Source organism: Amblyraja radiata, chromosome 15, assembly GCF_010909765.2.
Source record: "Amblyraja radiata isolate CabotCenter1 chromosome 15, sAmbRad1.1.pri, whole genome shotgun sequence".
NCBI lineage: Eukaryota > Metazoa > Chordata > Chondrichthyes > Rajiformes > Rajidae > Amblyraja > Amblyraja radiata.
This window is the reverse complement of record NC_045970.1, coordinates 23982932-24008187: the sequence shown is the minus strand read 5'-3', so window position 1 is coordinate 24008187 and position 25256 is coordinate 23982932. Positions and strand designations below refer to the sequence as shown.

The window sequence follows — 25256 nt, the reverse complement described above, 5'->3', positions numbered from 1 at the left end:
GCAAATTTCTGGATGTTCATATCAAATACACATTTGCTAATCTACATGTTGCAAAAGCAATTATTCTCTCAACACAAATCCACATATACTGCCTACCATTTTCTTACAAAAAACAATATATTTAATAAAACAATGAAATATATCATCATGAAACTCAACACTGCTTACAAAATGAACTTTAACAGTGGTAATGAATCAACTACATTATATACTTCAGGTGAAAGAATTCCAATCTAGGCAATATTTCCCCGCAACGGCGACTTCTCCCGCCCGAGTTGCGGGGTTGAAGAGCACCTGAGCGGGGCTTTACAGCACCGCCCCGCGAGGCTTGGAATTGCTGCGGGACTGCGAGCGCACGCCGGGGGCTCTAACATCAAGACCCGGTGTGCGGCCTTGCATCACCCGGCGTGGCTTTAATGGCTGCAGGACAATTCGCCATCGCCCGCCGGGGGCTTTGACTTTGACTTTGACTCTGACATCGGGGGGGAGAGTGCAGTGGAGAGATAATTTTTTTTGGCCTTCCATCACAGCAATGTGATGGATGTTTATGTAAATTATGTTGTGTCTTGGGTCTATTTGTTTGTAATGTATGGCTGCAGAAACGACATTTCGTTTGGACCTCAAGGGGTCCAAATGACAATAAATTGAATTGTATTTCCAAATAGTAACTTGCCTGGAGTTTTTTTTATATAAAATCGTAAATTAATCACAGTTACTGCCCATTTTTTTTTCTCACAGTGCAGGTCTAATTTGTTTCTTTAATGATCTAGGACCATGGTGCATCAACAGAATCAGACAACAGAGACCAATTTAAGAAATCTTGCGGCTGAGGCACTAAAATCAACTGGTTTTTCAACCCATTAAAAAACAAACTAATGGCAGAGGGGGCAAGGGTATCTACAGAAATGGAAGAAAATATTTTTGCACATAGTGCATTGATAATATATTAAATCACATCATATTCTGCATTTCAATAAATCCCTCCAGATGCGTAACGCTGATGATTATTTGGCTCAAGCATCTCGAGATGTTAAACATGCTACATAAATATAAATTCTCATTAAATGTATATTTGTGCTGAGAAAAAAATGATTGGACTCAGTGAAAATCCCATTATTAAATTTCCCTAGAGTTAATTGCTTTTATGTTAGAAACTCATCGTGATTTCATTTTCAGTGGAGTAGCTACATGTCTTGTGGTGTTAATTTCTCCAACTTTATAGGTATTCTTTAAAATAATACTATCCATTGTTTATTTGAGCTATGTGTCATATGTTCATATCTTCATAAATGATAGCCATGGGTAACTTGCCCTCCTTATTTGGTGCTTTTCTCTTTGTAGTCGCTACCTTTTTGTTTTAACATAAAGTGGTTAACTATTAACTGCGATATTCTTAATTCAACATGGAAATCGTCTTTTCCTAAATGGAATAATGTTTCAGATTTAAAAGTTGAAATGTGAGACTTCCAAATGTATTCTAAGTGAAAACAGAACAGTGGAAATAAATACAAGGTGGAATAATAAGCAATTCATTATATGTTATAACTTTCACAGATTAAAATAGTTGGTAAAAAATCAACCTGTATTTATTGAATTTGCTTTAATGAAAAGATTTTATGGAAGTATGTAGTTCAGGTTTGTCATTATTTAATTGAAAACTAGATACTGATAAATCAAGAAGAGGTGTTGATGTACTGAAACAGGACGAGCTGTCAGGGAATCTCCAGCATTTCCCTAAAAATAAAGCTAAAACACCACAGATGCTGAAGCTCCAAAATAAAAGCATACCGAAGGTCATGCACAGAAAAAGAGGGAGAAATGAACAGTCGAGCGAAGCTGGGAAACAAACAGCAATGTGCCAGCACAATAACCTGGCTAACAACACCAGCAAAACCAAGGAACTGATTGTGGACTTTGGAAGGGGTAGGATAGGGACCCACAATCCCGTTTATATCAATTATGGTGGAAAGGGTCAAAAACTTCAAATTCCTTGGTCGTGCATATTTCCAAAGGTCTTTCCTGGTCCCAGCACACTGATGCAATTATAAAGAAAGCACACCAGCGCCTCTACTTCCTGAGAAGATTACGGAGTGTCGGTATGTCAAAGAGGACTCTCTCGAACTTCTACAGGTGCACAGTAGCGAGCATGCTGACTGGTTGCATCGTGGCTTGGTTCGACAACTTGAGCGTCCAGGAGCGGAAAAGAATGCAGAAAGTTATGACCACTGCCCAGTCCATCATTGGCTCTGACCTCCCCACCATCGAAGGGATCTATCGCAATCGCTGCCTTAAAAAGGCTGCCATCATCATAAAGGACCCACACCATCCGGGCCACACACTCATCTCTCCATTGCTATCAGGTAGAAGGTACAGGAGCCTGAAATCTGGCACATCCAGGTTCAGGAACAGCTACTTGCCCACAGCCATCAGGCTATTAAACTCGCCATCAAACAACTCTGAACTATAACAGCCTATTGCACTTTATCTGTTTATTTATGTGTATATATAAATGGTCTATGCTATATAGAAACACTAAACTGTTCTGTATTTATGCTTACAATACTCTGTTGTGCTGCAGCAAGCAAGAATTTCATTGTCCTATCTGGGATACATGACAATAAACTCTCTTAATTTGACTTGACTTAAGTCTTGGACATCTGCATTCATACAGGATTATAGACTCACTTACGTCTCACTCTCCATAGATGTTGTCAGACCTGTTGAGTATCTTAGTTTATACACCACCTTTCACAAGCAAGTTTTCAATTCTGATCATGTCATCCCGCAGATTACAGTATAGTACAGGCATACCCGATAATAAAAAAATTACACAAATACATTTATCCAAGCTGAACAACAACAATCAAAGAATGGCTCACATGTGTAATCCATTCTACACTTTAGCTGCAAGTTTTCAAGAACAGTGATTTTGTTTGCAGAATTTTTACATGTCACGAAAGGAAAGAGGATAACAGGCTCTTAAAAGATTTCCTCCTTGGCTGTAATTCTATCATCAAGGAGTTGGCACAAGCAGTCACATTTACTGTGGACAGGAAGAATCAAATATTCCAACCCAACTCCAAAAAACTGCAACTACCGAGACAGGACAGACGTGCCAAATACTACACATCAAGTCTACTGTGTACAAGTAGTATTTATAGCTTTATATCCTTAATGCAAACACATCATTGTTAACTTTCATACTCTTCCACTTGTTAAGATGATCCTATTAACAGTTCAAAACTGAATAATGGACAACTGTTTTTTGGATAAGCTGTCTAAATGGCAGACAACTACATAATGGTGCACACAACGAAGATATCTTTCCCAGGGGAATAGATTGTGTTGAAGTAAGAGGGTTGAGTGGTAGTTGGCAGTTCTGTAGAAAAAAATTGGCAAGCTCCAGTGTGTGTGTGTGTCAGTCTCTTCCGAACTCCTGCTTTACCGCTGTGCTCAGGGGAATTTCTCAATGTATTGAACTGAAGGGCCAAACTCACTTTGTATCTGGCGCCCCAGAATGCCAGCGATTATTTGTGCATTCAGCTTGAGCTGCCAAAAAAAAGGTGATTGGTTTAAAAAAAAATCCTTGTCTTAATTCCTGTTGATATTATTAATTAACTTACATAAATTGTATGCGGTTTTATTTCATTATGATTAACATTTTATCTTTTCAAAATTACTTGTATGTTTTTCCAATATGGTGCAGGCTTTACTGGGCAGGGCCATATCTTCTTCCATCTACAGCCTGGCTGCCACTCCTGCATCACTCCACCATGCAGAACAACTGCAGTAGCGATGCTGGCTGGATGCTAGGAGCCATGTGGTTGCAAATTTTGAGTTTGATCACAGGTAACCCAAGACAAGCAAAAGAGAGGTATGTATGGACAAATGTGTTCACTTTTACCCGCAATAAGGTTGGGAGTCATCAAAGGTTTTCATTTTATTTTCTTCCCTGCAGAAGAATTAAATTAAGCCTTTCTTTTTTCTCTGATTACCTTCCTCATTAAACTTAATTTCATTAATATCTTGATAAAAGCAAGTTATCATCATATGAAGGTTGCCCTGAATAATACAAAAATGCATTGGTTCACTGAGAAAAGAATAAACCAGCAACGTCTGCTGCTCTCTGAACCTTTTAAAATGAAGTTAATAATCGTAATAATTTTAAACTACGAAACAGGTGTGCAAATCACAGTTTAATAAAAAGGTCACACCTTTAAATCTAACACATGGTTGGATGGTTAGTGGACCTAATTTATTCAAGACCTTCATGGGAATAGGAAGGTGGTAACTTGTTGGCTTGATATATTCAATGTCTAGATTTCAGCTTTTTTTTGCTGTGAAATTGAGAATATATTAAATTCTATTCATCAAAAACGCTGAAAGATTTTCAGTACACTATATTAGAGCAATGGCTCGTTAAAGACATTAAACATTGTACTTTTGCAGCAGGGAACATTCTGTTGAAACGGAGGCAAAGATGGGATTGATTTGTCTCATTATGCCAAACCTAATTTGCAAATGGCTTAAAATGTTGTATCAGAGAAAGAAATTGCTTAACATATGATCTTTACCTTAAATTGTACTATTTTGTTCAAGAGATCATGTGAACTAGTGTAAAAGAAGTGTCCAAAATCGCAGCCCCGTGACACTATCCCAACAAATGCAAGAGCTGCTAAATTATATAAACTTCATTCAACTCTAGTTCAGGCCACTTTATGTCTCTAACTTCTTACCTTTGAAATTATGTCACTGACTGTGCACTTTAGAGCGTCACGTGGATGAAAGGTGCTATAAACATGCTTTATCCTTTGACAAAATAATGACCATCTCCACACCACTTCTCTTCCCCACTCCAGTATCATTCAATCCTCCTGCATTCCAACTATCTATTGATTTCTGCTTTGAATATTTTCTATAAATGAGTGTCCACAGCCTTCTGTATTGATTTTAAATATCTATCTATATCACTAAAAGTAAGATCATGACCGCTTTTGACTCACTGCGATGTGATTTCCGAGAGAACGTCGCCACTTACGGCCGTCATTTTTGGCCACCTCGTTCAGAGCCCCCCTCCGCCGGACTGGACTGGAGGATTTTTTCAATCGATTAAAAATCAGAGAGATATTAATGCTTTAAAAGATTTCGCCATTCTCTCTGCTGCCCCTGCTGGTGGGAGGGGGGAGGGACTATAAAACCCGGAAGTGGTGTGCCTCACTCAGTCTCCGCAAGATGGAGGAAGTGAGAGGGTCACGTCTCTCTGAGCTCTGAATAACAATTAACACATGTCTACTCAACTGTGAATGCCATTAATGTGGTTTGAAAATGAAAAATTGGTTGCTTTGAAATGCTGCACTGCAAAAAAAAAATGGCTGTTGTTGGTGGTGGTAACTGCTTTGAAAGGCAGCACTGAAATAAAATGGCTGTTGTTGGTGGTGGTAACTGCTTTGAAAGGCTGCATGGCAAAGAAAATGGCTGTTGTTGGTGGTGGTAACTGCTTTGAAAGGCTGCACTGCAAAGTAATGGCTGTTGTTGGTGGTGGTAACTGCTTTGAAAGGCTGCACTGCAAAAAAATTGCTGTTGTTGGTGGTGGTAACTGCTTTGAAAGGCTCAACTGCAAAAATAATGGCTGTTGTTGGTGGTGGTAACTGCATTGAAAGGCTGCACTGCAAACAAATGGCTGTTGGTAGTGGTAACTGCGTTAAAAGGCTGCACTGCAAAAAAAATGGGTGTTGTTGGTGGTGGCAACTGCTTTGAAAGGCTGCACGGTAAAAATAAAATGGCTGTTGTTGGTGGAAACTTGACAACTTCCAGTTTGCACTGAAGATTGATTTTAGGCTGTGATTTTTGTCTATCTTACTCAGTTCCTCGCCACTCATCAGGTGCAGAGGATTCTTCCCATCAATGAAAAATAAATGTGTTATTAGTGTTGAAAAACTGTTGAGAATCTCTCTCCTGTCAATCACGCCATGAAGGCTACGCCCCTTCCAGTTGGAGGGGGAGGGATTATAAAACCCGTAAGTGTGGGTGTGGCTCAGTCTCTGCAAGATGGGGGAGAGAGAGGTCACGACTGTCTGAGCTGTGAATCAACTGAACACACTGAATGTCTACTGAACTGTGAGTGTGGTGTTTATGTGGTGTTTTATGGTGGGTTCACCCTGCTTGAAATGGTATGAAACTGCATTTGAATGTGGTGGCCTTGCACCCTGCTTGAAGTGGTATGAAACTGAACTTGAATTCTGTGGCCTTGCAGCCTGCTTGAAGTGGTCGGAAACTGCACTTGAATTTGGTGGGCTTGCAGCCTGCTTAAAGTGGTAGGAAACTGCACCTGAATTTGGTGGCCTTGCACCCTGCTTGAAGTGTTATGAAACTGCAATTGAATTTGGTGGCCTTGCACCCTGCTTGAAGTAGTAAGAAACTGCACTTGAATTTGGTTGCCTTGCACCCTGCTTGAAATGGAATTTCAAGGAATAGCCGTGGGTCAACTGCTAGCCCACCAGCCGTTAGTGAGCTGCCAGCACATCAGACTTGAGTGACTGAGCTGCCACCCCAAGATTCCATTTGGCCAACAATGTCCATACTAACATGTCCCTTCAGCCCACAGTACCCATACTAGCGCTCCAGAAAGCGCCCCCCTCCCCAAACTGGCCACCAATATTGGAGAGGTGGAATATTGCGTTGGGGAACCAGCCCTCCTGTGTGAACATGGGACCCAACGGGTCCCACTTAGTCTAGTAAATTCTAAAGATTGACCACCTTGAATGAAGAATTGTCTCTCGAAATCTGACCGACATGAGCAACTTTGACTGTGTCCCCTAGTATTATCTTCCACCTAAAAGTATCAAGCACCCCATATCCCAAGTGACCACTGACAACAGAAAGCTCTATTGAGTGCAGACCCAATTTGGTGTGTTCTCGCTTCCCTTCCCTTCCTTTCTTATTATGGGTATGTGGGAGCATTACGCATGGGCACAACGGTAAATAGTAATTATTTTTATTCTGTTTATAACTAGTAAAGAATGGAAAAGTAAAAGCAAATCTCCCTCATGTACAGCCACACAACAAGGACGTCTGAGAATTCCTATCCTTTTCATTAAACTGCAGATGGATGTAACTGCAACCTTTTCTTCCAATTACTTTTTTTCATAATTGAACATGTGATTGTCTAAACTGGATTCAAGAGGGGGAAAAAAGCTGTTCTGTGCATTGGAAATAACCAGATTACTTTAAAAATAGACTAGCATTTCCTGACATCTTGAAATTATTTTTGTTTCTCAACGATAAAGAAGGGAGTTCAATGTCAGAATTCAGGAGATGGAAGGAGTCTCAAGGGTAGTCATTCTGCTCATTTACATCACTTATTCTCGAACACTTCTATTAGGAAAGATAAATATAGTTTTACTTCTCAGGCAAAACCGATGTCAGTGACTTGACTTGACTTCACTCCAGACTTGTAACTTATGAAATGGCTGAACCACCCTATGCTGTTTAAGAAGGAACTGCAGATGCTGGATTATCGAAGGTACACAAAAATGCTGGAGAAACTCAGCGGGTGCAGCAGCATCTATGGAGCGAAGGAAATAGGTAACGTTTCGGGCCGAAACCCTTCTTCAGTCTGAAGAAGGGTTTCGGCCCAAAACTTTGCCTATTTCCTTCGCTCCATAGATGCTGCAGCACCCGCTGAGTTTCTCCAGCATTTTTGTGTACCACCCTATGCTGGACAGGTGATGTTCAACAGCGCTAAGGAGATCTTGTTTGGTTCAGCTTACATGTCATTGTTTAGTTGACGGAGAATGCTAACAAATGTCTGGTACAGTCCAATGTTGAATGTTCTTCATAACCTTGGTCGATGGAATCAAAAGCTTTTGCAAGGCCATGCACAATGGTTGGTGCTGCTTGGATTTGTCACACGGTGAAGGCCATATCCACTATAACTGTTGATGCTTAGAATCCATATTGCACTTTGTGGGTGGCTAAGCTACTGGGAAGGATTCACTTAAAGAGAATCCTTGCGATGGCTTTCCCTATGGCAGACCGCATAATCTGCACTCACTACAATCAGAATTTTCCCTTCCTGAAGATGGTTGTAATTACACATTTGTTCCTGGGATCCTCCGGCATGGTTGCCTCTTCCCAGGTCCAGAATCTATGCATTATTCTTCATCAATTAAACATTTTGATACTGCTTGAATTATTCAATTTTTATGAAATGGGCATATTTTCCATTACTTATTTTCCTTTACAAAGCCGCCAAATGTTTATTACAACAGGACATTTAATATTTCTATTTACAACTGACTAAATTAAAGCTCCATCCACATTCAGTATTTTTTAAGATAGCAAGAAACATAAAAGGTGATAAAAATAATTTATTTGCTTATTGATCTTGATCAGTCTAGTTAAGTGTAAATTATCTGTAAATTACCCCGCCATTCAAAATGGGTATGTTAATTTCATCTGTGAATGCTATTTGTGACATTGCCAGAGAAAAAATATAAATAAGGAAATGAGAAAACAAGCCTGGCATTAACAATCTATCCAATGACTTTAACATGCATTCAAGGAAGCATTGAACACCTGCCTTCTGCATTAGACATCAGATCGTCGTTTTTTTTAAAAAGATTCAAAACATGAACTTGGCTCTGTCTGCTTCAAACAAGGATAAAGTTTAATTCATTAAAATCTGATGGATGAATTAAACAGGTTTCAACGGATTATGTTATCAATTGAAAATCCAGAAATTACAAAATATTGGGATATCCTTTGCTTAAAATGCATGTTGTTGTTTTTACAATACTTGTTTATAGAATGAATGTTGACAGAACTTCATGGAACTGAGGTTAAATTGTTACTGAGATTGATGGTGCAAGGGAGCGGCATTACAGGCAGCTGATTGCATTTCTACTCAGCTCTTGTACTGCCTGGCTCAGAAACTCCTCCAAACCATTCATCCTATGAAGAGACCTGCATGCATTATACACAAACAACAGGAAGTAGAGTCTTTGAGTCTTTGTCATTGTTCAGTTCCCTTAGAGGTCTTGATAGTGATGTTCAGCGGTAGATCCTATTTAAACCAGCATGTACATTAATTCTTTGCTTCAGCTGTCTATCCTATTGCACTATGAATTATGACAACCTACTAATTTAACTTTAAACTATTCGAGACAAACTGATAAATGAACTAACCACAAATAAATAAAGAACCATTGATCTCATCTAACCACTATGATGGATGCCTTTATTGTGACGTTCATAGGTGAGGTCTGGTGATTGATCAAAACCCACAGCCCAGGACTACAGAAGTTCTTACAGAAATTCAGCCTTCAACACAAAGTAAATAGTCGACTAAAGATGGTTAAGAGGTCAGCACTTAGAATGTGTGCAGGTGCCAGGGAATTATGACAGTCCTGTGCAGGAATCAAACAATAGCTGATATTTAAAAATCCAATAATTGTCAATCAATAACAGTGATAACTTAGACCAACAAAAGCTTGAAATACGTAGGAAGGAACTGCAGATGCTGGTTTAAACCGAAGATTGATACAAAAAGCTGGTGTAACAGCGGGTCAGACAACATCTCTGGAGAAAAGGAATAGGTGACATTTTGGGTTGACTCCCTTCTTCAGACAGAGTCAGGGGAAAGAGAAACTAAAGATATAGACGGTGATGTAAAGAGATTTAGAACAAATGACCGAAAGATATGCAAAAAAGTAACGATGAATAAGGAAACGGGCCATTGTTAACTGTGTGCTAGGTGAGAACGAGTATGACTTGGGTGGGGGAGGGATGGAGAGGGAATGCAAGAGCTACTTGAAATAACTTAAAATACATAGTTAATGCTGTTTATCGTATATTACCGCTGAAGTCAAGTGCAGTGAAAGCTGCTAAACCATGAGCCATTCTCTGACAATGTACTATCTTTGAAATAGCAGAAGTTTATGTAGAGGCTGTGCTCATCCATTGCTCCAGCTGCCATCCTGATCCTATGATTGCCTGTATTTCTGCTCAAATACATGGTTATGGGATGGGCAAATGTACAAAGCATGTTTGCCACAGTTGTTTCACAAGTGAGTTAAAAGAAATAAAATAACTATTGTTGAAAAAAAACACCACTCCTCCCTATCGCACCACCCAAAATGAAAATCGCGATTTTTATAAAAAATGAAACCTCCTCCTTATCTCACCACCCCACCACAATGAAAATTGTGATTTTTATTTAAAATAACCTAAACACAATGTTAGCTGTGAATGAAAATGGAAGAATTTGATTAAAACTGATTTTTTTTTGAAAATCTCGATTTTGTATGCAGATACGCGGGATCCCATTGTGACGTTGAGCACTGCTGACGGGCAGGTGGAAAAGTGGTTTGAACAGTGATTTTTGTAAAGTTTAAAATGTCAATAAACTTATAAAATACACCATCAATCTGAACTAAACTTGTTTCTTTTACATCCCAGGACAATGGTAAGGTAGGCCAAAATTGAAGTGCTATTGTTTTGCGGGGTACTGGAATATCGCACACACATCAACAAAAAAGATGAGTTTTATTAATATATAAGATAGATAGTTAATGACCAACTTCTATATCTGACTACATTACTGAATTTGAGATGGTTTTCCCTACCCTTAACCATACTATTGAGAGCCATCTTTCATCCTGGTTTGACTCCTCACAAAGGCTCTAAGGTAGGACAGTTGCCATGATAATGACAATGTTTTTGGAAAACACACAAGTCGCTGTCATTAATGGTCAGAAGGGCTGTAAGGTGTTACATTCCGTGAAGGTTGTACTGACAATTCTTTCCTCTTCACACTCCATTCACTCACACACGCAAATCATGGTAAATAACTAGGGTAGCCTGGGAATTTGCAACAGTAATGAAGACTGGAATCAACATTCTGTACCAAGTGCTCCATTCCATGCTGATTTGATGTGATTACGTCACATTAGTTTATGTCTAAATCCCATTTTTGTAAGTTTGGACTCCGTAGGCAGACACCATATATACATTACAAGACTATGCTATCATGTTTGAATCTGTTTAGCAGAGAAAAAATGCTTGGCGGCTTTATTTTTACGCACCACTGATCTGACACTATCAACTTCATAGCTGCCAAAATGAAGTCCAAAGAGGCTTCAACCATTATTTATGTTTGAAACTGTCTATTTCGCATTTTTAATAACTCTGTTCAGCATCCACAGCCTTCATAAATAATAATTTCCCTTATTTGGTACCAACTTACCTTTGAATATTTTGTCGTCTTGAGCTATCATTGCATTTATTCCTGTACATCGTTGAAGTCACGATACAGACCAGAATAAGTGTCAAATGCTTTAATCTGTTTTTCAATGAAACATTTTTGACAGCAAACTGCTACAAACTCCTGGCATAACAGTATAATATCTTTATACATAGAATATTTTAGTCAAATAGTTCATAACTTTCTTTTTAAAATAACACCAAAAATAAGAGTTCATTATTTTTAGAGCATTTTGACGAATAACATTTTTCCCTTATCTCCTGAACGGTCATTTAAAAAAAAAATTGTGATGTATTATAGTTTGATGCTTTATTTATTTTGGAATTCCTGTGCAGCATCCTGGGATCAAAGGAAGCACCCATCAATTTTATCCTTGGTTAAAGGAAAACATTATAATAAAACACCCAAAAATGAATTAAGGTGATTTAGTCTTTCCCTATTTTACAGACTAAGCAGTCTTTTTGCTAAAGTTCCCTCCTTATCTTGGGAAAACCTGCAGGGCCTGAATATGTGTCAGCCATAGCCTGCTGCAATTCCCTTGAACAGGAGAATAACCCAAAGGACCAGAGGGTCAAAAATTCTTGAAAGATCAATTTGACTGGTATTTCATTTCATTTCTACAGACAAGGTTCTCTGTTCCAGGCTGAGTTCATGGAAATGAAAGGGAAGGCTAATGCCAGACAGTTACACTTATGCTCAACACATAATCAAATACCACAGTAGCATGTAATCACAAATGTTTATGCAACATACAGTGCCCTCCATAATGTTTGGGACAAAAGACCCACCATTTATTTATTTGCCTCTGTACTTCACAATTTGAGATTTGTAATAGAAAAAAATCACATGTGGTTAAAGTGCACATTGTCAGATTTTAATAAAGGCCATTTTTATACATGTTGGTTTCACCATGTAGAAATTACAGCAGTGTTTATACATAGTCCATCCATTTCAGGGCACCATAATGTTTGGGACACAACAACGTCATGTAAATGAAAGTAGTCATGTTTAGTATTTTGTTGCATATCCTTTGCATGCAATGACTGCTTGAAGTCTGCGATTCATGGATATCACCAGTTGCTGGGTGTCTTCTCTGGTGATGCTCTGCCAGGCCTGTATTGCAGCCGTCTTTAGCTTATGCTTGTTTTGGGGGCTCGTCCCCTTCGGTTTTCCCTTCAGCATATAAAAGGCATGATCAGTTTGACTTGGACACTCAAGAATTGGCCATTTTTTAGCTTTGAAAAACACCTTTGTTGCTTTAGCGCTATATTTGGGATCATTGTCTTACTGTTGAATGAACTGCTGGCCAATGAGTTTTGAGGTATTTGTTTGAACTTGAGCAGATACGATGTGTCTATACACTTCAGAATTCATTATGCTACTATCAGCAGTTGTACCATCAATGAAGATAAGTGAGCCAGTACCTTCAGCAGCCATACATGCCCAGGCCGTAACATCCCCACCACCGTGTTTCATAGATAAAGTGGTATGCTTTGGATCTTGGGCAGTTCCTTCTCTCCTCCATACTTTACTCTTGCCATCACTCTGATATAAGTTAATCTTTGTCTCATTTTTCCACATAACTGTGGTTGCATCTTTTACGAGAACAGTGGTTGCTCTTTTAAGTACTTCTTGGCAAACTGTAACCTGGCCATCCTATTTTTGCGGCTAACCAGTGGTTTACATTTTGCAGTGTAGCTTCTGTATTTCTGTTCATGAAGTGTTCTGCAGACAGTGGTCATTGACAAATCCACACCTGACTCCTGAAGCGTGTTTCTGATCTGTCGGACAGATGTTTGGGGATTTTTCTTTTTATAGAGAGAATTCTTCTGTCATCAGCTGTGGAGGTCTTCCATGCCCTCCTTTAAGCGGCCTTTTCACGGGGCGACTTGACGCAAGAGTTAACCAGAGTTTAACATCGTGGGAACCTCGTGCGATAACAGTACGGCATTCGTGGACCACCGTAGCGCTAACGGCAGGTAATCGTGTATCTTGGTCACTCGGGAGAAAATTCAAGAAAGTTTGAATTTCTCCAAGAGTGACTTGTACACTTGTGGTTGAGCATTGCAACATTATATGAACGTAGTGGCCAGTGCGATATCCGTAATAACTCTTGCGGGTACCGTGGGAACTCCTGCGAACGGTGAACCCGGAAGCTGGACAGAGGGGACAGAAGGTGAGTAAAAATTGTCTTCTGTGGGATTGAATTTAAAAAATAAATAAAAATAAAGATTTGCATCCGCATATGGACATCAACTTATTCATGAGTTATGTTAATGAGATTCAAGAAAATAACTATAATCTTTAAAAGGGACTTTAAAAGGGACTTTACTGAAAGGTTACGCATTTTTATGGTCTGTGAGAAAATTTTCACATGTACTTCTTTGAGAGATACAGCTCGGAGTCCTCGCCGACTAGCGATCGATGCCTTTCCGAAGCAGGGTCCGGAACGCTACCAATCAATGTTCTCCAGAGACCCGTGTAAGGAGTGAACTGCACATGCTGGTTTAAACCGAAGACAGACACAAAACGCTGGAGTAACTCAGCGAGTCAAGCAGCATCTCTGGAGAAAAATAGCTGATGTTTCGGGACGAGACACATCTTCAGACTCAATTCCGATTAGGATGTCTGAAGAAGGGTTCCGAATTGCCACCTATTCTTTTTCTCCAGAGATATCGAGACCCTTCTGATATGCTGCCTGTGGTCGATAAATGCGTAACCTTTCAGTAAAGTCCCTTTTAAAGATTATAGTCGAGGGAGAGGAGGGGGAGACAGATGGGGGTGTCTTCATTTACTGGCGGCGGGTGTCTGTCACTGAAACAGGCAGGTGAGATTTCACATCCACCTTGTGTGTGCCTCTCTCTCTCTCTCTCCCTCCCTCTTACACAGGCTGAGAGACTCTGCCTCTGTGAGTGTACGTCTCTTTCTCCCCCTCTCCCACACACAGTAAGACCGAGGTACTGTGCTCAGTCCATCTGTGTCTCCCACATACACAGTAAAACATGTCTCCAAATGAGCCAATTCAACCAAGGGAGGATATTTATAGTGTGTGAAAAAAAAAGTTACATCATTTGTGTCACGTGTAGTTCACGATGTTCATTCAAGATTTAACGCGAAAGCTCGGGAGACGGACAAGTCACTCGCACAAATAACAGAAATGCCGAGTACCGTGGGAACTCTTTATCTACCCACCGTTATATCGTGCGAGACTCGTGCTGGACCACGACCACTTCACTCTGGTGACATCTTGCATCAACTCGCCCCGTGAAAAAGCCCCATTAGCGATTAGTAAGATCACCAGTGCTCTCTTTCTTCTTAATGATGTTCGAAGCAGTTGATTTTAGTAAGTCTAATGGTTGGCTGATGTTCTAACAGTTTTTTTTCTTGTTTCTCAGTCTCATAATGGCTTTGACTTTCATTGGCACAACTTTGGTCCTCATGTTGATAAACAGCAATAAAAGGTTCCAAATGTGATGGAAAGACTGGAGGGAAGACTAGGTGACGAGAGCTCTCTTATACCTGCATTAAAGAGGCAATTAAACACACCTGAGAAATCCCAAATGCCTGTGAAGCCATGTGTCCCAAACATTATGGTGCCCTGAAATGGGGGGACTATGTATAAACACAGCTGTAATTTCTATATGGTGAAACCAAAATGTATAAAAATCGCCTTTAATAAAATCTGACAATGTGCACTTTAACCTCATGTGTTTTTTTCTATTACAAATCTCAAATTGTGGAGTACAGAGGCAAATAAATAAGCGATGGGTCTTTGTCTCAAACATTATGGAGGGCACTGTATCTATTCTTTGTTTATGGCTCAAATACGTAAAGCTGCACCATGTGAATCAAATCACACTCAATATCAGAGAAAATCCAAACCTCTGTTAAGGAGAATATCCATGGTATAATTCTGGCCCAATTATAAAAAGAAATATCAAAAATCAACTTTTAACAGGATGAAAGGAATACCTGCTTTAAACTTGCGACAAACAAATTAAAGAATTTACTGTCTAATTTGTGTTTTAGTTCAATTGAAAAGAATGCCAAGAAATGTGTTCCTGTTCAGGGGCTTAATAATCAATATTGAAAATCAAAAACACTGAAATGAAAACAGGAAGTGGTGGAGACAGTGAGCAGGTCAAGCTGCATCCATGGAAAGAGAAACTGTTAATGTTTCAGGTTAAAGAACCCTCATCAGAACTGAAAAAATGAGGTAAATAATTCATTTTAAGCTGCAGAGATTGTGGGGGTGGGATGAAAAAGAGAACATTAAAATACATGAAACAGTCATTACTTTAGTTCCACATCGGGTTGCTTCGTCAACTCTGCCTCCAATATACTAACAACTGAATTGGAGCTGCTTGCTATGTTCATATCAAACTTAAAGATGTAATTACTTGTGCTGCCAATTTTTACGGTTCTCAGCTTCATATCATCCATCTCTGGCTTTTCCCTCCCTTTCTGAATTTCTCTGTCTCCATCTCAGTTGATAGGTTGGGAACAAATATCCATTATAAGCCCACAGACTTCCACAGCTACTTCAATCATTCTTCCCGCAACTGTACAACACAGACATTCGAGCAGTCCATTGAATGCTCCAATAACGATATCATCCTTTATTCTTAACCATGGCTTCCCCTCTACCATTGCTGACTAAGCCCTCCTCCGCCCCACAACTCTGCTCTCACTCACTCTCCTCCCCGCCAGAGCTGGGATAGTGTTCCCCAAGTCCTCACCTTCCACTCCACCAGCCTCTATATTCAATAGACGACCCTTTATATTTTCTGCCTTCAACAAAATGCCACTACCAAAATTATTTTTCCCTTCCCTTTCAACATTCCAAACGGATTGCTCTTTTTGCAACTCTCTAGTCTGTTCTTTCATTCCACTAACCATTGCACAATGAAAGCACTGGTGTTGCCTTCTGCACTTATGCAGAACCTGACGATTGCAGGAACATCGCCACTAACTTCCATTGTGCCCTCAAATTTACTTGGACCATTTCCAATATCTCTTCCCCTTTTCTTAATCTCCTTGTCTCCTTCTCAGGAGACAACCTATCTACTACAAAACTATGGACATCCATAGCTAGCTAGACTATGTCTCCTTCCACCCCGTCTCTTGTACTGTGTTTCCCGTTCAGTCAGTTTCTCTGCCTCCGTTGCAATTGTTCTTAAGTGAGGCTTTCCTCTCCAGGATATGCGAAATATCAGGGAACACGGCTTCCCCCTCCACTCCCCTACCCCACCACTGTGGTTGATCATGCTCTCACATGTGCCTTCGGTATAAGCACCTTTGCTCCCAACCCACCTTCTCCCAGAGAGAACAGGGGTAGAATCCCCTTATTTTACCTTTCACCCCATCAACCTCCACTAGCCTCTGCATACAGCATATCATACTCCAACATTTTGCCAGCTAGTTCAAGTGAGTTTATTGTCATGTGTCCCTGATATGACAATGAAATTCTTGCTTTGCTTCAGCACACAGAACATAGTAGGCATTTACTACAAAACAGATCAGTGTGTCCATCTACCATTATATAAATATATACACACATGAATAAATAAACTGATAAAAGTGCAAATAACAGATAATGGGTTATTAATGTTCTGAGTTTTGTCTGAGCCAGGTATAATAGCCTGATGGCTGTGGGGAAATAGCTATTCCTGAACCTGGTCATTGCAGTCTTCAGGCTCCTGTACCTTCTACCTGAAGGTAGCAGGGAGATGAATATGTGGCCCGGATGGTGTGAGTCTTTGATGATACTGCCAGCCTTTGAGGCAGCGACTGCGATAAATCCCCTCGATGGAAGCAACAATGGGATCCCACCACAACTCACTACCTCCCCTCCTCACCCCTTGGTGTATTCCGCAGGGACTTCTCGATGACCCCCTAGTTTGCTCACCCCTCACCATCCATCCTTACACCACCCACAAACACTTTCCCATGCAGAAAGTAGAAAGTGTACAAACTATCCTTACACCTTCATTTGCACATCTATCCAGGGATCGTAAAAACTCTTCCAAGTGAGACAGAGATTCACCAGCACCTCCATTTATGTATGAACAAGTCTACTATTGTATTTGATGCCCTTGATGTGGCCTCGCTTTCTTTGGTGAGACCCAAAGCAAGTTAAACGACTGCAATGCTGAACACCTGCACTCAGTCTGCTGTGGCCATCATGATTTCCCACTCGCCAGCTATTTTAATTCTCTTTTTAATTCCCACGTTGACTTTTCTGCCCTCGGTGATCTCTACTGCCAAGACAAGGCCAAACGCAAGCTAGAGGAACAGCACCTCATATTCTGCCTGGGTAGTCTATAACTAAACCGTACGAACATTGAATTCTCCTAACTCAAATGACCCACGCCCCAATGTCTCTTCATCTCTCCACCTATCTACCTTGTTCTCTCTCACAACCCCTTTTCCCCCCAAACCCTCCTGCCCCCTATCACCTTGTATTCCTCTCCCTCTTCCACACACTCCTCTTATGCAATCCTCTTCCCCCTATTGTTCACCCCCTCTTACTGTTGTTCCCATCTGCCACCACCCCTCATTCAGTTTCTTACATCTTCCTTCCCTATTGGATGCCAGAATCTTTCATCTTTTGTTCTCCACTGATCATCTCTCAGCCTTTGTCAGTATCTCAATCATTCTCCCCCACTTGATTGTCTCCTGCCAATCAACCCCTCCTCCACTTACTTCTCTTTACTCTTTCAGTCTAAATATTGACGATCCATTTACGTCCCACACATGCTGCCTAACCTGCTGAGTTTCTCCGGCTGCTCTCTTTTTATGTTCATTCACAATTGTCCTGCTCATGGTAATTGCCCATGCAACCACACCTGCTCTTTTACAACACTATTCTAACAAGGCTCAATGCAGGTAGCATTGAAGAATAGCATCATATCTTCCATCTGAGCACATTGCAGCTTATAGGTCATAATGTCAAACTCAACAATGTCAAGTGCCTTACGTTCTCAGTTTGTATCAGAACTGGCTCTCGCTACGGACTATGCCTAATCTGTTGCGCATTTTAAACATTTTCCTTTTCGATTCAATTCTCTAACATATCTGACCTGCATTTCACGACTTTTTCATGGCCCTTTATCTGTTTTCTCTCTCACTAATAACCCTCAGTAATCTATCGGCTTTGGAAATAGGCTATAAGCAAGGTAGCTCTGGTTTCATCCTGAGATTTTCCATTTGCCCTTTGTATCTTGCCTCTGCACTCACTACAATTCAAAACTGTTTTCTCTCTTTTTTTCCCCAGTTCTGATGAAGGATTTTCAATTCTTCTGTTTCTTTTTTACAAATTCAGCCTAACCTGCTGAGCATTTACATCCATTTCCATTTCTATTTATGCTGCGAGTAGACACTGTGTGCTCTACTTAATGTCCAAAATTCAGTTCCATTGGCTTTCCCGAAAAGATTCTGAACTTCATTGTGCACCACTTGTGGGAGCAAGGAGTCAAGTGGATATAGTTATTACAGAAATAATAAAAAAATCATTCCCAGATTTCAGACTTCCAGGCATATAAATTCAGGCTCTTCCAGCCAGGAAATATGCAAGCCCGGAAGATTAGGACAGAGAGAATTTGCAGTGTTCTGTTAAAACTGAAGTATGGAATCTAAATAACAATGTATACAGTGAAAATGAATATATTTATGTATGAACAAGTCTACTAAAAATTTGTGTAAGAAAGAACTGCATATGCTGATATAAATCAAAGGTGGACAAAAAATGCCGGAGTAATTCAGCGGGACAGGCAGCATCTATGGAGAGAAGGAATGGGTGACGTTTCGGGTCTCTCGTTTCCCTTATCCCTAACCAGTCTGAAGAAGGGTCTCGACCCGAAACGTCACCCATTCCTTCTCTCCAGAGATGCTGCCTGTCCCGCTGAGTTACTCCAGCATTTTGTGCCTACTATAAATTTCAGTTTTCACAAATCTGTCTGTAAACAGTGTATGACTCTGAAGTCACCCTCAGGAACGTACCAATCTGCTACACCATGCAGTCACAAGACAAGGGCCAGAACTCAGTTCTCCACATGGGGAACTTGTGATTTCAAATGTTTCAATTTGGGCAGCTGCCAAGTGGAGGCCAGGCATTTCCCCAAAGAAAGTGGTAGGGAGAAAATTCAATCTACCACACTGATCGCTTATTACAACCGCAGCCCTCATTGTTTTTCATCATCTTTTAATTTGATGCAGGAACACCATCCTCGCAGGGCAGAGATAGCATGAGTTTGATCTCCCAGTTTTAAATATTTAACAATGAACTACAATTATCTATAAAACCAATTACAGAATGAAAATAATAACAACATTTAATAGCTACTTGGACAGGTAAATTGAGGGGAAACGATTAAGAGAGATATGGGCTAAACACGAGCAAAAGAGATTAGTTTAGATGGAGCATCTTGGACGACATGCATGAGATGGGCTGATAGGCCTGTATCTGTGCTGACTCGCTCTAATGAAAAGCAGGCGTTTTAGCAAATGAAAGATTTCCTCAAGTATTTAATGTTGAAAGACATTCAATATTTGCGAAACACATCTCACCTTATAAATGATAAAATTAAAGCTCTATTCCAGATTAACAATATTTAGTGGTCCTCCCTACCTTGCATTCTGCTTAAGACAATCAAATGATTATGACAGCTTCCTTGACCAGTTGTCTCCCACACCAAGCTGTCACTAAAATATCTCTAAATGCTCCAGTTCTGAGCAGAAAGAATGTAACACAAGACTCATTAACTAGTGATGAGAACCTAACTATTCTCCCAATATTCTCAGATTACCTCCAAGCAAAAACACTGAGTGCAATTTCCCTCAACTGTCGACAGACCCATGGATATATGTCTTCATTCAATTCATCTCTCAATCAGTTAAGAAAATCTAATTTAGTCAAAGAATGGCATTGTGGCTCTTTGGTAACAATCAGTATGAGATGCTGCTTTGAAACTGCTGTTTGTAATGAGTTGCAAAAGCCTCCCAGATCATTGAAGGATGCGCCAGACTAGCAACAGATGTCCTGACATTCCTTCAAAATGTCTAGAGTTTTTGCTGTAATTTAGGGAACTTTACCAGTTTAAATAGTAAATCCTAACACTCACGGTTAGAATGTAGACAATCAAATTCACTGACTTCATATTAACATTGTGCATATCACCATCAAACATCAGAGCTGATCTGAAGAAACCTTTTCAAATCAATCGTGTCTGCCACAGACTTGGTGGGACCACTGCAAGGACTCAGATTCACTAGCAAAATAATTATCAATTCATATAGAAAAAAGTACGTTGAAAAACAGCCGAAAATAAATTACACTATCTGGTGAATGTTATGAAAGAAAAATGCTATCACCTTCTTCATGTATGTAAATTTTTGTGTTTCTTCCCTATGGGGAAATTAGGAACTAAATAAAGAAAAAAAATAAGCAAAACTTGAAAATAAAGACACATTTTTTCAGACATTGAATTTTCTAAAACAAAACCACCAGACAGTATAAATTTGGCACCCTCAAAAGCCAAAGTTCAAAATTGCTCACGAGTAAAATCTTTGCAAATAATTTCAGTTGTCGTCCAGTTTGCAAGTTACCAAATTAAAATTATTTACTTGGGAAATTAAAAGAAAAATGTGAAGCATTTGGGTATTTAATTAGATATTCAACTAGATTGTTCTTTTTCTTTGATATAATCACACCTTTGAAATCAATTTAGCTTTGAAATCAATGACATTTAGCTTACCTTCTGCTTCTGCTTCTGCTTCTGATGCACCATCAGCAGGTTTAAACTGTGGCCGTGCTAGAACTATTGCTGCCATGGTTAACATGGCCCAGCAGACTAAGTAACAACTAGGCATCCTGTTAGTGAAGATAGCTTTTCTGGTGCTGGAACTCCATCTTGACTCTAATCCCATCTGAATTCCTGTATATAGGCATGAAAGACAAGTATCCTCTTCTTAACCGTATAACTCCTCACTGAAAGGCTGCAGAAATAAGAATTAGCTTGTCAGTTGAACGTTTGTGGAAACGGGTTTTAATCTGCAAATATGAAAATAGATAGTTTCACACTGCAACAATAACACTCATTATAGCAAAAAAAAATCATATTACACTTATTTCTGCGAAAAGTTGCAAAAGAAACTTAGAAGAATTTACAAAAAACATGTATACTGTTTAAGAAAAAACTCTGAAAAACTATTCTAAAATTTTTTTCATTTTTATATTTCTACAGAATCACACTTGGAAAGTAGGAACCATTCATCATGGATACAGTGAAATGAATAACAAGATTAAACGATAGTAAGATTTCATATTCTATGATTCTTCCTGTGCTTTCTTCATTTAGTTTCCCCTTTGTGTTCTTGCTGCAAAGGAGATTTAAAAGAATCCTACTGGAAAATAGGCTTTGAACTGCTCCACTAAACATACAGTGTTTTGTTAGAATTATGCAGTTAAACTGACTGCAAGCAATCCTCGAGTATTTTTTCCCCAGTTGGTATTAGAAATGAGGATGCAAACAATGAGTAGGGCAGTCTTTCTGCAGAAGCACAGCATGGGAGAGTGCATTTGCACATGCTACATCCTGAGTGATGCATATTCTGACCCAAGTCAACATACAATTCAAGATATAAAGCCGTGCACATTAAATCAACTGAGGGAAATAAAATATCTGCTCAAGAATAAATGTCCGTGATAAATATGCCTCCAAACACTACGGTCAAATAAAGCCAACGAAACCCAATAGAACAACATACCTGACCAAATATTAGTTGCGTTTAATTACTGAAACAGAATGAAACACAATTCAGATACTGGCTATTCCTTACTGGCCTGACAGTATTAATGTACATCACTGAAAAATTAAATTAGCATATACTGTGTTTTTCTGCTTATGAGAGTTCCATTCTGATCAAGATGAAGTTACACTTAGCTTAAAAGCAATGTCTTTTACTTCAGGGAACTCAAATATCTCTGAACACACCATGATGACTACACGGAACAGGTGATCGTCAATTCAAAGATCAATATACTAAGAAAAGAATCTGACTATAATGCCCTTGCTATGCCACAGTTTCAGATGGAACATATACTGCTAATGAATCACACATTTAGCGAGAGAAAATCACAAACAATCTCACTCAATGCTAGAAGCTTTGCATTTCTGTCAAATGAAATTAATAAAAAATATTCTGCTATTTATGGTTTTGAAGCAATTAGATTTTCTTTCACATTTTCCTTCTTCATTTTCCATTTAATATATTTTTAGTAAAAAAATGTTGTTCGGCTTGATTAACATACCTTTAGATAATTAAACCCAGTAAAAGATAATTTGAGTATTATAAATGACAGAAATTCTAATCCTTGCATTTATATCCATATAAGTGTTTACTATAAAAATACATCTTAATGGTTGGCAGTTGGTCTTTTCATGTTTCTTGGAGTTCATTTCATACTGATCAAACCTATCACTTAACTGTTCCAAAGTTTAGACTACAATTAGCTACAGTTCAAACTTTCTTCATTTTAGAGCTAATATTTTCTATTTCTTTTAGGTAATTAATTCTATTCAAAGTATTGCTTTTCCATTGAAGGAAGTGATAGATAAGTGTGGTAATAAAGAAAAAATTACAGTTTCATATCACACCTGAATAAATAATTCAAAAAATGACTAGTTTCTTGACAAATTTAAATACACGTTCTTAAAATTACCACATTATGAAAAGTTTATAAAAAATCACATCACGGAAATAATTGGCCTTACACTTCAGCTTAAATACGTTAGGCCAGCAATTTTTCTCAGACCGTTCATATTGGCCCCTTGCAGAAACACATAAAATGCACAACAATCCTACACAGTTTCTGATACAGTGAAAGCTAGTCTTTTTGAAAGGGAACTTTGTCTCCCTCCACAGACTACATTGGGGAGGAGCTGTCAAGTTAATTTGATTGATGGCCTCAATGCCACCCGCTCTGCAAGCCATTTTCACCTCATCACATACCTGCCCAAATTATTCTAAACATGGGAAAGGCGGCGAGGCTGAGAGAAGTACTGCATTCCTTCAAGCTAACAAAATCTCCATGTACAATTTACAAGTGAGCACTTGTTTAGCAGTGACTAATGACATTTAACTTCAAAAATAATCATCAGTCATTGTTATTGTTCAGCTAGTTATATTGCATTTTCTATCCCTATCAATATTACGTTCAAACAAAGCATGAAATAAAAAGATACCGTATTTCTGATGTTAAAGGTTACATTCTCTTTCACTTTCTGGAGTACAATAATTGCTTTCAATCCAACACCACTTAGTAGAATTACCTTAACTACTCAGCAAGAATATGACCCACGTACCCCTCAGCAGGCGTATGCACAGGATGAATTAAAGCAAGGAATGTGGGTTCCCTCGGGTAGTCTTCTGGAAACAGTTGTCCCTGGACTACTTGGATCCAACTGCCACGGATCTCCGAGGAAAAATCAACTACTTGAATCAATGAAAACATGACCCAAACACACACATCCAACATGCGGCTCTGGCAGAATGAACACGGGTATCCATCTCTCCAAAGAACTCTCTCGTATTTAAAAAAGAAAAGAAAACTAAATTACAAGAGATAACAATTCTCTTGACAGTAGTACAGTAAGAAAGCAAAGAGGGCAACAAAACAGAATTAAAAGCAGACTCGGCAGCCCTGGTTTTGGATACACTTCATTCACAAGCTCGCTGCAATCTCAAAAGCCTTGTGGTGTCTGTAAATCTTTTCTCCCTCTCTCTCCCCTCTTTGGTCACTCCCCCCTGTTTGTAATCTGAACCCGTTCCTGAACTGAGCTTCATCATCAAACAAGCACAGCAAACTGCCTCTGCCAATCAAATCACTTTTCAGTAATGTTTAACTCTGTGGGCCAGGCTGTAACTCCTCTACTTCACAGCATGTAGAACTTGGCACACATTTTGCTGGCATGCCCCTCAACTCAGTTTAATCCCAACACATGAACAAATATTTGAAAGACTAGTAGCTGCTGCATTCATATAGCAAAAACGAACGTAGGAACAGGAAGCACAAGACAATGGGGCATTCATTAACATCTACCTATTAGTACAAAATGCACTATTTTGGTTGCACAATGACAAGGCAGACAGCATTTTTTTCCTTTAACAGCGATTCAGGGAGTTTACTGCTTTAGTCTGAAGGACAACAATCAATCAACAGCAGCTCATTTAGGTAAATGGTTTACCATTGAAGCAAAGTTTGGCAAATTCTTAAAAGGAACAGTAATTGCACAGTGTGGAAACTAAAACAAAAGGGATGTTCGTAATAAAAAAAATACAAATAATGAACAGAGTAAACAATTTCATCACGATGAGGAAAAAAAGGCAGATTGCTGCAAACTTGGGGAATCTTTCACACTAATTACGTTTTTGAATGGAACCATAATCTATTCACTGATTTTGAAAAGTGATTGGCTGCTTTGGAACTCCTTCAGGGTTCCATTGAATGTGAATGGTATAGCTAATAAGCCCATTATTGAGCCCCCCAGTGGAGTGTGAATGGACAAATAGACACTAGTCAGCGGATTAGGGAGAAAGTGCAGTAAAGCCATCAGAGGCTCAAGGTGACAGTTCAGCCTGCAAAGAGAACAATGGCCAAGTCTTATCCAAAAGCAGGGACTGACAAGGACCCCATTCAACATATCTTCACCTCCCTATAGGAGATCCATTTTATTTTGTCTTTCTCTGACAAAATATCTCAAGTAGCCTAAACTCCTGAAAGACCCCTGAGACTTCCTTTAAAAAAAATGCCGCTATAAATTTCATACTGAAATGTCAAAAGGCAGTCAGGACACTAATGGGAGGCGGTAAGTTGAACAATGCTCTACGATAACAAAGTGCAGAGATATTCTGGAATTGCAGGTTATCGATTAACCATTTAATTGGGATGCTGATACATTTGTCATACTACTGGGAAAGCAAGAAAATATTG

General features: G+C 39.4%; 1 protein-coding gene across 10 annotated transcripts in view; it reads right to left on the bottom strand.

Moving 5' to 3' along the window:
* The window catches only part of fgfr2 (fibroblast growth factor receptor 2), a 168461-nt gene that overhangs the window by 71730 nt on the left and 71475 nt on the right, over positions 1 to 25256 (bottom strand). For 3 of the 10 annotated variants that reach the window (XM_033033813.1, XM_033033815.1, XM_033033814.1), the window contains exons 1-2: positions 23629 to 24053; positions 21027 to 21259 (exon numbers count right to left, since the gene is read on the bottom strand). In XM_033033813.1, coding sequence (XP_032889704.1) covers positions 21027 to 21190 — 164 coding nt within the window. In that variant the 5' untranslated portion in view covers positions 21191 to 21259; positions 23629 to 24053. Of the gene's footprint in view, positions 1 to 21026; positions 21260 to 23037; positions 23154 to 23595; positions 24055 to 25256 lie in introns of those variants that run through there. The other 7 variants (XM_033033816.1, XM_033033817.1, XM_033033810.1 and 4 more) reach the window with 5 other exon arrangements.